A 13,710-nucleotide genomic window follows, 5' to 3' on the forward strand; every position below is an offset into this window, starting at 1 on the left:
TTCCACTGGAATGACTATGACCCCCCCCCCCAACCCCAGTTACCTAATTTCTGGACAAGTGCAGGACAGGTTCTAGGGACAAAACTGGACCATAGCTTCTCCTCATTGGTCATACCACAGCAGTTCTTGCCTGACTTCTTCTAAGCAGACCTTTAGTAAACAAGGAACTAAGAAAAATTATAATTACTATCTCTCAACTCTCCTGGTACAGGGATCCATCCCTGGATGTGGACCAAGAACCTGCACTCCCAGAGGTGTTATTCTGACTGGATGCTATGAAGGGAGTGGGTGCAGGGGATAAAATACTAAAATGAAAATGGGTCCCCATCTGCAGCTACAACTTAAACTTAAGATCCTAAAGATGTCGTCAGTGTGGCAGATGTTGGGGAGGGTGCAGGAGGCAGGAACAGGCAGGGAGGGGCTCAGGGTAGGAGTCTGCCTCCTCGCCTTCACTTCTTCACCTTGCCCTGAGCAGACACAGCCTCCATGGCTTTACGGATGGTCTCCTCATCTCCCAGGAACTGCATGGGCTTGACGGGCTTCAAGTTCTTGTACAGTTCTTAGACGATGGGAATGCTCATGGGCAGGTTCAGCTCCATGATGGCCTCTTCTGAGAAACCCTCCAGATGCTTGACAATGTCCCGAAGGCTGTTGCCATGGGCGGCAATCAAGATCCTTTTCCCCTCCTTGATCTGAGGGACAATTTCTTCATTCCAGAAGGGCAGCACTCTGGCAATGATATCCAGGCTCTCACAGGAGGGCAGCTGGTCCTCAGTAAGGATCCTTGTTGATGTTGCTGTAGAAGGGATGATCAGGTTACATGGGAGGCGTCGGAATGTCGTAAGATCATCTCCAGATCTTCACCTGTGCTTCCCCTGTGCTTAGCAGCAGTCTCTGCTCTATTGAGACCTATTAGCCCCCCATAGTGTCTCTCATTGAGGCACCAAGTCCTGACCACTGGCAGCCACATCTGGTCAATGGCATCCAGGACTGTCCAGAGGGTCCGAATTGCTCTCTTCTGCACAGAGGTGAAGCAGATGTCAAATTCATAGCCCGCATCTCGCAACACCTGTCCTCCGCACTTTGCCTCCTCGTGGCCCGCCGGGCTCAGATTGATGTACCAGCTGCTGAGGCTGTTCTCCAGGTTCCAGGCGCTCTCGCCTTGCCAAATCAGCACAAGCTTGTAGGCAGCCATGGTGACAGGCAGACGATGCAGCAGCGACAGAGGCATCCATTTAGGGCTGTGTGCTCTGAAGTCTCTCACTTTGTGCACATTTTCTAGTTGTCAGTCTCTATGCTACCTCCCATCTGCTGTAAGAAGTACCTTCTCTGATGAGGGTTGAGGGACACATAGATCTATGGGTATATGTCATGAGGAATAATTTTAATGCTATGCTTCGTTAGCAGAATAATAATATTAAGATTTTCTTTAAGCCATGATCTGTCCAGCATCAGGGTCTTGCCCGCTTTAGCAGTGTCAGTTACGAGTTCCGTCTCATGGAGTAGACCTGCAGTCCAATTAAAAATAGCTGGTTACTCCTCAAACTTTTGTACCACTATTACACTAGTATATCTAAAAGATATACTAAAAAAATAAAAAAGATATTTTTGTAGGTCTCAGAGTATACATGGGGTGATATTGGTGATTATCGTTCTCTTCCAGTAGCGTGAAATATACCATTCAGGGTGAAGCTTCTATTTGGGCCCCAGCTTGATTTCTCCAATGACAAAGTAAATGGTGTCGTCTTAGATAGTAGGGTCCTACCATCAGGTTGTGGAGAGTAACCAATAACCTTGACAATAGTTTATGATGCCCCCTTCTCTCTCTTTCTCTCTGTGTGTGTGAGTGTGTGAGTGTGTGTGAGTGTGTGAGTGTGTGTGTGTGTGTGTGGTGGGACTCCTTTGCCAATGACTTAACATAACGTATCATTCCTGGCACTTGAGGTTTTATTTGGTGTCATAAGATATCTAGTTTATATATGTATAAATCTAACATATATACATGTATGTACATGTATGCACACACATTCACACACACACACACACACACACACACACGCATGATTTATTAGAGTGGCTTACAGGCTGTGGTCTGACTTTTCCAGCAATGTTTGCCTCCCAACAGAAAGCACAATAATCCAATATTTGTTCATTCCTCAAGGTTAGATATCTCAGCTGGTATTCACTATACAATTAATCCCAAAGAAGCAGGCTCTAATACTAGTGAAGGAATAAATTTGCCAGCAAAAGTGAGGGCAATCAGGCAAAGAACAAATGCATCCCTCTTCCATGCCCTTTATATAGGCTACCACCAGAATGTATGGATGGCCCAGATTTAAGGTGGAACTTCCCACCTCAAAAGATCCAGATTTAAAGTGGGTCTTCCCAGTTCAAATGATTAAGAAAAATCCCTCACAGGTGTACACAGATGCTTGGATTTTAGTTAATTCCATACTCCAGGTTTTTTCTCTCCTCCCAAAAGAACAAAACAAAAAATGAAAATCAAAACAAAGACCCCCTTCCCAAGTTAATCTTCCTATTCTAGTTTTCTCCTTATCCCTTTGTAACACTGTATTCTATTTCCCCTTCCTTGGAAGATTCCCTCTTCCTCTCTAGTCCCTTACTAGGTACTGAACCTAGTTGGTTATTTGGAGTGAAGCATACATGTCAAAATCTTCAAAGCTAGTATCCACTTACAAGAGAAAGCATTCAATATCTGTCTTTTGGAGTCTGGATTACCTCACTCAGGATAATGATGTCTAGTTCCACCTAAATAGGCAAATACCTTCAATTTTCATAATTTTATATTTATTAACAGCTGAATAATATTCCATTGTATAAATGTAGCACATTTTTGATATACAATCATCAATTAATAGACATCTAGGCTATTTCTAATTTCTGAGTATTATGAATACATGAGAAATGAACATGAATGAATAAGCAAGTGTCTTTGTGTCCCTTCCCCACACCAGTGAGCTGGCTGGCAGCCCCCACTCTTCCGATGGTGTTACCTCCGGCCTTTGTTCCTTGGAACAATAAGGCGCTTTCACCTTGACTACCAAGAAGGCCTCGAGGCAATCTCACCTGGGAGGCAGCAGAGACCCCGCCAGACTGGAAGCAGGAGACCCGCTGAGAATTGGAGCCAAGGAGTTCTCAGCCTTCCCTTTGATGTGACCACCTTCTGGGGGGCAGGGTTGTTCCCTAAAGACTATATATCTTGGCATAATAACATTAAAGTCAGTCTTGACCGGCACTGTCGCCTTGACTCAGTTTCTCTTTTGCCCCCTTCCCGTTACCCCCAGAATTCTCTTTCAGGTATTCCGGTTCGCATGTGGCCGCGGGCGGCTACATCTTTGTAGTAAAATGTGAAATCCTTTGGGTGTGTGCCCAAGAGTTGGTTGTATACCTGGATTTTGAGGTAGATTGACTTTAAGCTTTTTATGGAACTTGGACACTGACCGTCACTCACAGTACCAGTTTCTCTCCTACCAGAAGTGTATAGGTGTTTCCCTTTTCTGTGTCCTCATCAGCAGGGGATGTGGTCTGCTTTATGGATTTAGCCACTCTGACTAGGGTAAGATGAAATCTTACATAGTTTTAGTTTGTGTTTCCCTGATGGCTAAGGATGTTGAAAGCTTTTAAAGTGTCTCTTATGTTCATCCTTTAAGAACTCTCTGTTTAGTCATCTTCCTCATTATAAAATTGGGTTATTTTATTGGTGGTCAATCTTTTAGTCATATATGTATTCTGAATAATATCTCTGTTTTTCTTTTTCTTTTTAATTCTTCTCTTATATATTATATCTCAACTGTAGTGCCCTATTCTCCTCCCACCACCTCCCTTCTCCTCCAGATCCACTCCTCTGTTCCCCTTCAGAAAGAGCAGGTCTGCCAGGGTTGTCAACCACATATGGCATAATTAGGCACATGCCTTTCTATCAAGGCTAGACAAGGCAACAAGTAGGAGGAAAAGGGTTCCAAAAGCAGGCCAAAAAGTCAGAGACAGCTCCTGCGCCCACTGTTAGGAGTCCCACAAGAACACCAAGCTACACCACCATAACATGTATGCAGAGAACCTAAGTTAGACCTGTGCAGGCTCTCCAGTTCCCAGTTCAGTCTCCGTGAGTCCCTATGAGCCCTGGTCAGTTGACTCTGTGGGCCATTTACTTGTGGCATCCTTGACTTGTTTGGCTCCTATAATCCTTCCTAGTCCTCATCTGCAGGATTTCCTGAGCGCCACCTAATGTTTGGCCGTGGGTCTCTGCATCTGCTCCTTAGATACTATCTCTTTATCAAATACATAATTGGTAAAGATTTTTTCTCCTTTTGTAGGATGCCGTTTTGTTCAAATCATGGTGTTTTTGCTGTACTGAAGCCTTTTAGCTTCTTGAAGTCTCATCATTTATTAATTGTTGGTCTTAGTGCCTGTGTTAGTGGTATCCTGTTCGGAAAATCCTTTCTTGTGTCAATGAGTTCAAACCTATTCCCTACTTTCTTTTATATAAGATTCAAGTTATCTAATCTTAGGTTGAGGTCCTAGATCTGTTTGGAGCTGAGTTTTGATATAAGTTTTTAGATATGTATCTATTTTCATTCTTCTATATTCAGATATCCAGTTTGAACAGCATCAGTTTGTTAAGGATGCTGTCCTTTCTGCAATATGTATTCTTGGCTATGTTGTAAAAATCATAGATGTGTGGACTTATGTCTGTGCATTCAATTTGATTCCATTGGTTAATGTGTGTGCTTTTGTGTTAATACCATACTGTTCGACTATGGCTTTGTTACATAATTTGAAATCTGGGCTGGTGATACCTATAGCAGTTCTTTTATTATTCAGGATTTTTTTTGTTTGCAATCCTGGGTTTCTTTGTATGTCCATATGAAGTTGAAAATGGTTTTTAAAATTTCTTCTCAATTTCTGTAAGGAGTTATGTAGGAATTTTGATGGGGATTTCATTGATTTGTAGATTGCTTTTGGTAAGATGGCCATTTTCACAATACTAATAGACCAATCCAAAGCATGGCAGATCATTCTATCTTCTGGTCTCTTCTCTTCTTCAGTTTCCTTCTTCAATGTCCTAAAGGATTTTTTTTTTGTTTTATTTGATTTGGTTCATTTTTTAAAGACATAGGTTCTCTGTCAAGCTGTGGCTGTCTTGAAACCCACTCTGTAGACCAGGCTGGCCTCAACCTCTGCCTCTTCCTCTTCCTCTTCCTCTTCCTCTGCCTCTGCCTCTGCCTCTACTGGAGTGCTGGGATTAAGATGTATACCACCACTGCTTGGCTCCTAAAGTTTTGATTATGCAAGTTTTTCACTTGCTTGATTGGAGTTTTTCCAAAGTTTGTTTGTTTAAAGTTATTGTGAAAAGTATTGTTTCCCTGATTTCTTTCTCAGTGTGTTTATCATTTATACATAGGAAAGCTACTGATTTTTGTGTATTAATTTTGTATCTTGCTTCATTGCTGAGAGTATTTATTAGCTATAGAAGTCTCCTGGTATAGTCTTTATGGTCTTTTATATATAAAATCATATCATCTGCAAATGAAAACACTTTGACTTCTTTCCTGTTTGTATCCCCTTGATCTCCCCCACCCCCATTGTCTTCTTTTTCTAAGATTTTTAAGTGATATATTGAATAGGAGTGGAAAGAATGGTCATTCTTGTCTTGTTTTTTTAATTTGAGTAGAATTACTTTGAGTTTCTCTTCATTTAGGATGATGTTGGCAATAGCTTGCTTTAAATTGCCTTTATATGTTGAGGTATATATCCCTCGTATCTCTAGTCTGTTCATCATGAAGAGATATTGGATTTTGTCAAAGGCCTTTTCTGCACCTAATGAGATGATCATGTGGTTTTTGTCTTTCAGTTTGTTTATGTAGTGAGTTTTGTTTATTGGTTTATGTATGTTAACCATATCTGCATTTCTAGGATGAAGCCAACTTGACCATGGTGTATAATCTTGTTGATTTTATGGTGGTTTGAATGAGAATGGCTTATATAGGCTAATAGATTTAAAGACTTGGTCACCAGAGAATGGCACTATTTGAAAAGATTAGAAGGCAAGGCTAGTTGGAGGTCACTGGCGGTGGGCTTTGAGATTTCAAAAAGTACATTCCAAGCCCAGAGTCTATTTCTTCCTGCTGCCTGTAGATTTGGATCGAGAAGTCTCAGCTACTGCCTTCATGCTGCCATGCCCGCCTGTCCTAATGATAATGAACTAAACCTGTGAAACTGGTTAATGCTTTCCTTGATAAGAGTTGCTGTGGTCATGGTCATGTCTCCTCATAGCAATAGAACATTAAGACAGACATGTTCCTGAATTTGGTTGACAAATATTTTATTGACACATTTTACATCTATGTTCATAAGGAATATTGGTCTGTAATTTTCTTTTGGGGGTGTGTCCTGTGCTTTTGGATCAGGGTAATAGTGGCATTGCCCCCATCACACACATCAATTTTTTTTTCAGTTTAATAACCCAATTTGTTAACTGACAAAGGGTTTGAATAGGTATTTAATTTTAAAAAACATTTAAAAAGAGTCTACTGATGGAGGCAGGTTGGCTAAAGATAATCTTCATAGGTTAATGTCAGTTTATTGGTGATTTGATTATATATATGATCACTAAATTAATTTGTGTTTGCCTCCCTTTTGTCCTTGCAATTTAGACTAATAAAAATAGCATTAAAAGCCCTATCACATAAACATGCAATTATTTTGTTTTCTACATATAGATACTCGATTTAACAAGCTACAGAGGTCTATAAAGTTCATTCTCTTACTGAAGTCGTAGATGTGGAACACTTAGTGTGTACAAGGCAGGAGGGTGATGCTTCATTGTTAAAAACTCTGAGATGGTGACTGGCACACAGAAGATCCTCCAATGTGGCTGAAAATTAATACATTTAGTATCTGGGAAAAAAAATCAGCTTTAGAGGAGGTCTCTGCACTGGGCTTGAGAAGCACACTCTGAACTAAATTGTGTTTTCAGTGCCTCCTTTCTTCCAAGCATGGGGTGAGAGGGGTGTTTTTGAGAACAAACCCTATTGCTTTGCTGTTCTGCCAGAGAAAGAAGAAAATTCAGCACTATAATCTCCAAAACCCTCAGTACCAAATATTTCCTCAGAGTAGAGGAGGGAGACCCTGCCAACCGTGCAAATAGGAGTTAACCTGCCAGAATCATTGGAGAAAATATACTCAGGCAAAAACTGTAGGCTCTTGGGGAAAAAATAAGGCCCAGGAAGAAGGAAAGTGTTTACACACTATTTCCTACTCTTGGCCTGGCCTTTGAAAACTGCCAATATAAAGTTGATAGTTCCAGCTATCCCTGGAACGCCGGAGGAACGGCTGTAGCTTGTGGGAGGACAAGGTGTTAAATGTGGCAGGTCACGTCCACTAAAACAAGTCAGACAGAGACCTTATGGACTCTTGTGGCAGAGTGTTTATTTGAATGAAAATCAGTGATAAAGTAGAGGAGACTACTAACTGAGTGGAGGGAAGGAGCCAGTGGGAAGGAGAGTGCAGGAGGGGCAGAACACTCATAGAAGTCTCAGAGTGAAAGCACTATTATAGGTATGTTAACAGAAACAAAATACTCCACAACAATTTTTTTTATTCATTCCTCATCTTCCTGGACTATACATTGGAGTTTTAAATTACAACGTTCCTTCCTTGCATACTTTAACCTCTTTGATTTTTGATGAGGACTTCCTGAAAGTGTTGTATAAACAAATAGCAAATATAAGAACAAGATAAATTGTATTGAGGATTGGTTACAATAGTTACAGAAAGTCACTTGAAGACTCCATTCTTCATCGACAATGAATATTTATATAAATCTATATATTCTCCAATGGATCCAATTTTCTACTCATGCCTTTTCCTACAATTTGAAAATCTTGATTTCCTGGACTCCTTCCAGGGTAAGGCAGTTAAACAGCAACAACAGCAACAAAAACTAACCTCCCTCAATTCACTTGAGTGAAAAACAGTGTAACTGTTTATCTTAAATCTGTCTTAGTTCAGCAACTGCCTCTTCTAGCAACCTTCACCCAGTCCTTCTGGTAGGCACAGTTTCCATGGTGACTATGTTTTGTTTCTACTGGATTGCCGGAGCCCTTCAGAGAAGGAACTCTTGTCTGTCTCTAAGTGGCAAAAGAGAAGATAGGTACCAGTTCTCTTCATTTCTCTTCCTTTCCCTCTAAGGTCTGTGATTTGGGTGTCTGCAGAAAAGCTCCAAACCCTGGGGCATTTGAGGCAAGTGTAGTTGATGCCACAGTTACATTGTTGAGGGTTTATGTTTTATATTTGCTTTGAATTAACTATGGCTATTTTTGTTAGTCATCACTTTCTAGGTTGTTAGACTGATTCAATAATATTTTGAAAAAATATTAGTGATATTAAATACCAGTTTGGGGGACAGGCAATTTTGTTGGATTTTTTTTTTTGTGGTTTGCATTTAGGGGAAAACAACAGACCCAGGATTTTGGAGTTAAAAGGCTGTTAAGAGCACGTCTAATTCAGTTCCTTAATTTCAGATTGTAAGGGGGAAATACTTGGCTTCATTTCCTCATAGCAAGCGCCTGGCAGAGCTGCGTTTAGAATTCCTGCCCACTCATCTCAACTGCCATTCTTTAGCCACTACCACACTTGAACAGCTATGGAGTTTATTTATAGTACTGGTGTGTAAGATACACTGAATATACTCAGGCTTGATTTTAGACAATAATGACTGTATGAACTTTTTCTTTTCAGAGTGTAGAGTATCAGTCCTTAGGAGACCAAGATGACGGATCCTAACAAAACTGCCATTACAGCAGAAAAGGAAGCTTTGAACTTGAAGTTGCCCCCTATTGTTCATCCCCCCAAAAACATAGGTGTTGACACACCAAAACAAAGTGAACTGCTAAATTACAGACGATCTAAGGAGCAGCAGAAGAAGATCAATCAGTTAGTGTAAGTAGCATATTAGTAAATAATTATTGCTTGAACTTAATGATTAGTGTTCTAGACTCAAAAAATTTAGAAAACTATATAGGTGGGCCATCAGTAAAAGAAGGATTAAAATTCAAATTAACTAGCAAGGCAATTGAGAATTAATCATAATGAGACCAATTTTGTAAGTGCCTGCTTATCAGATAATGTCCCCGTTACTTTACCGATGCTTTTCACAGCACCTTGATGAGGTAAATACTATTGATGAACTCCTTTTCTAAAATTTCATTTTAAAATTATTCTATGTGTGTGCTTAAGTTTATGCGTGTATCATGCGTACACAAGAGCCCAGGGAAGTCAGAAAAGTGAACTAGAGTTGTGGGCTGCCATGTGGGTGCTGGAAGTCTAACTTGGGTCCTGAGCCATATTTATCCAGCCGCAAGCTATCTTTTTTAAGTGAGTGAGTTAAGGAGCAGAGAAGTAATATTGCCCACACACCTGGGATTTGGACCCAAGTGGACTGTTTCTGCAGTTCAAGTATCTTGTTATTGTGTCTGCTATCATGCTATTAACTGTATTGATTTTTGAAAACAAATCCAGAATTTCCCTTCTTGGTCAAACTCTTTTATAAGAAGTTTTCCAACTGACTTGTTTTATTGGCACATTGTTGATGGTCATATTGTCAAAAACAATTGTTTTAAGTTCTGAAAGTTATACTTCATACTTAACAGGTTTGGAATCATATAGCTTCTTAGATTTATAAAACAATTGTTTTAAGTTTTGAAAGTTATACTTCATAGTTAACAGGTTTGGAATCATATAGCTTCTTAGATTTATATTATTATCCCATCATTCACTTACTCATATTTAAAGCTAAATTTATGAGGAATTTTAACTTATATTTTAATATATATTGTCAGAGGTCTTTCACCCTCATCATTCTTTTAAAAGCTTTTTAATTTGTGTTTGTGTTTGTGTGTGTGTGTATGTGTATCCAAATGTGCATGGAAGTGCCCACAGAGGCCATATGAGGACATCATAGCTATCCTGGCAGTTGTGAGCTGCCCAACATGGGTGCTGGGAATCAAAGCCTGCAGCAAGAGCTCTGACCTTCTGAGTCATCTCTCTAGCCTCTTACTGATTCATTCTGAAGATGGGTTGTTCTTCTAGAAGACTTAGACTAGAGTTCTCAGGATGTTGCTTAACTCATTTTCACTGTCAGGAGCTACTCACAGTTCCATGAATATACTGTATGTTTCTCAGTTTAAAGATATGCTTTACAGTTAAGATTTAGGTTATGGATTACCAAGTGTTTGAATTCTTTCCTCATTGCTTTAATCCTTTCTCCAAATTTATATCATTTTATGTGGAGATATTATTTCCCTGTTGTTATTAATTGTGCCTGTTACTCAGAAGAGCATAGAAAACAATAGTAAAAGACTGTGTCTTTAACAAGTTTGCTTGCCAGCAGGATAAGACAATGAACATATACAAAAAACAAGTTATAGGAAGGCTTTTGATCAGTGGTTCTCAACCTGTGGGTCGTAACCCCTTGAGGATTGACTGACCCTTTCTCAGGGGTTACCTAAGACCATCGGAAAACACAGATATTTATATTACAATTCATAACAATAGCAGTTATGAAGTAGTGCCAAAAATAATTTTGTGGTTAGGGGTTACCACTACATGAAAAACTGTACTAAATGGTTGCAGCATTAGGAAGGTTGAGGACCATTGCTTTAGATGATGAGTACTTTTTTATGTTTTTGTTTTTGTTTTGAGGCAGGGTTTCTTTGTGTAGCCCTAGCTGTTCTGGAACTCACTGTGTAGACCAGGCTGGTCTCCAATCTGAGATTTGCTTGCCTCTGCCTCCCTAGTGCTGGGATTAAAGGTGTGTGTCACCTCTGCTTGGGATGATGATGGTTATTTTGAAGAAACAAAATAGAGAAAGCATGGTTTGGGGTACATGCCTATAGTCTCAGTACTGAAAAAGCTAGGGCAGGAGGATTATGAGTTCAAGACTAGCCTGGGTTCACATAGTGGGATTCTGTATGAATAAAATATAAACAATAAGATAATATAATAGAAATTAGCCCAGGAGTATGACAGGTACAGCTTGTTGAGACATATTTGAATAGATAACAAAAGAACAGGAAGAAACCTTCCACTTAAACAGGAGAAAGTCAGTCTAGGGACCTGGATAGCAACCACCAAAGTCAGGAAATAGGAACTGACAACTGCCAGGATCATGAAGGTCCTGTAAGCCCGGGGAAGACTGTAGAAGGTGAAGAGGAGGTTGGAGCAGTTTGTTCAGGGTTTATAGTCCATGATAAAGAATTCAAGATGTATTTTAGAGCAGTGGATGCCTTTAAAATATTCCAAATAAGACAGGTATAGTGGTGCATACCTTTAATCCTAGCACTGGAAGGGCAGAGGCAGGTGGATCTTTGTAACTCCAAGACCAGTAGGTCTACATACCAAGTTCCAGATCAGCCAGGGATATAGGGAGGAGGGCAAGAGGGACAGGCAGGAAGGGGAAGGAGGAAAAGAAGTGAGGGAGGAAGGAAGGAAGGGAGGAAGGAAGGAAGGGAAGAGGGAAGGAAGGGAAGAGGGAAAGGAGAGAGAAAGGAAGGAAGGAAGGGAGGGAGGGAGGGAGGGAGGGAGGGAGGAAGGAAGGAAGGAAGGGCAGCGAAATGTTGTAAACAGGAACATGGCAGGAAATTATTAGATTTATCTTGATGAGCAGCAGATGAAAGTGGAAAATGGTACAACTTGCAGAAATGACAAGACATTTTTTGTTTTGTTTTCTTTTCAAGACAGAGTCTTTCAGTTCTATACCACTTTCATTTGCTGCTTGATAAAAATACTGTGTCAAAGTTCCCAACCACAGGACTATATTAATAATAATGAAAGTAAACCTTCCATGTATTTCTTTACAGAAAAAAAAAGGTCTGGAGTTAAATGTAGTATATTTATTTTCCTCAGCTTCCATCGTGCCACTAGCATCATGATGGCCTCTTAAGTATTTCTGGTGCCTGTTCACGTGACTGTGGCTCACATGTCCCAGTTTGTTTTCCTTGTCTTCTCAGTCTCGATGGCATGCCAGCTGAGAGAAAGCTTTGTGAAGTCTTCAAGAGATATTAATACAGGGTAGAAGGAAAGCTTTCTCTGGCTTGTTGGCATTTGATCAGAGGATGGCTTAGTCTATATCAGGGTTCATTTGTAAGCTATCAGTAAGTTATAATTGAAAATTATTTTATTTCTAGTATTGCTTTTTCTGGTATTCTTGAATAATTTAAAGTTTTAGATATCATTGGCAATAGCCACTAGGATTTATTTCTTGTAAAAAGTTCAGTCAGAGGCAGCCATAATAACTCATACATGTAATCACAACACCCTGGGAAGCTGAGGCAGTGGAGTGCCATGAATTGCAGACCAGTCTCAACTACACAGGAAGTTCAAGTTTGAAAATAAATAAATAAATAAATATAGATAGATAGATAGATAGATAGACAGATAAATAGATAGATGGATAAAATGTAGTCAGGTAGAGATCTCTTGAAGATTTGTCTGTTTAGTATTAATATCGATGTCTAAAATGTTCAACTTAAAGTATTATAGTAATTAATGCTCATTTTTATCATAAAATTTTCTAATTGTAAATTTCAGAATTTCTGGAGCTAAAAAAAGTCTAGACAAAACCCTGGATAAAAGAATTCCTCCATTACCAGAGCCAGACTTCCCTCCAACTGTGAGTTCTCTCTTTAACAACCTGTACAATTTTATTTCTTATGTGAATCTCAATAGGAGTCTTTGTTTTGTTTTGTTTGTTTTTAGAGATGGGGTTTTTCTGTGTAGACCAAGCTAGCCTTGAACTCAGAGATCTTCCTGCCTCTGCCTCCCAAATGCTGGGATCAAAGGCATGTGCCACCACCGCCCAGCTTTCGAGTTCACTTTTAAAAGAATGGGCATATTTAAGATTTTATTTGATTAAAATGTTTTAAACTTTATCCTCTATTTTTTTGACAGATGACCAGTGAAATTAAGAAAAAAGGAGTGAGTTGGATTTTTTTGTCTTGAAAATATTCAAAATAATTACTACAAAATATTCTTCTAAGACCACCTACCAAGTCTCCTCCTAGGGAAGAAGTCTAAACAGATTTATATTTCTCTATCCAAAGGAGCAAGCATGTTGTGGACAACAAATGAAGTTTTCAAGAGTTGTGTTTATGTTGCCATCCCTTATTTGAGGATCATCTGTATAAATATTTTAGTTCTTCTTCCAAACTATTGAAAAATATTCAAGATAGTGGTTATAAAAATGCATCTCTCTCACAGTATAATAACTATCCTAATATTGATATAATGTTTATTTTCACCTTACGAAGTACTTACTGAGAGTTACTATGTGCTAGCTATGTGCCAGGTAGTACTTGAGCTTTGTCTTAGAGACACTGCATGAATAACAGTGAAATGACTGGTAGACACTCGACAACATATAAGATTTACCTAATAGTAAAGGATCCAGAAACTTTGGAGCTGCTTACATATAGGAGGAAATTGTGAAGCATGTTTGCAGATGGGCTGTAAATTTTCTAAGTCCATTAAGATCTTGTGGGGATAGAGGCCTGAAAATATAACCTTCTTATGAACAGAGGTTATTATGGAAGAACCTCTTTTTAGTAGTCAAGATTTTTGGTTTATTTTATCTAATTAAAAACATTACATTTATTATTTACTATGTATATGTGTGTGAGAGACTTTTAGAAT

General features: G+C 39.3%; 1 protein-coding gene and 1 pseudogene across 1 annotated transcript in view; one reads left to right on the plus strand and one right to left on the minus strand.

Moving 5' to 3' along the window:
* The window catches only part of Dnah12 (dynein axonemal heavy chain 12), a 192,550-nt gene that overhangs the window by 10,415 nt on the left and 168,425 nt on the right, over window positions 1-13,710 (plus strand). Inside the window, exons 2-4 of the mRNA XM_052189938.1 lie at window positions 8,761-8,961; window positions 12,610-12,691; window positions 12,970-12,996. Coding sequence (XP_052045898.1) covers window positions 8,792-8,961; window positions 12,610-12,691; window positions 12,970-12,996 — 279 coding nt within the window. The 5' untranslated portion in view covers window positions 8,761-8,791. The remainder of the gene's footprint in view (window positions 1-8,760; window positions 8,962-12,609; window positions 12,692-12,969; window positions 12,997-13,710) is intronic.
* Window positions 450-1,195, minus strand: LOC127690541 (phosphoglycerate mutase 1-like; annotated as a pseudogene).

This window comes from Apodemus sylvaticus, chromosome 8 (genome assembly GCF_947179515.1).
Source record: "Apodemus sylvaticus chromosome 8, mApoSyl1.1, whole genome shotgun sequence".
NCBI classification, from domain to species: domain Eukaryota; kingdom Metazoa; phylum Chordata; class Mammalia; order Rodentia; family Muridae; genus Apodemus; species Apodemus sylvaticus.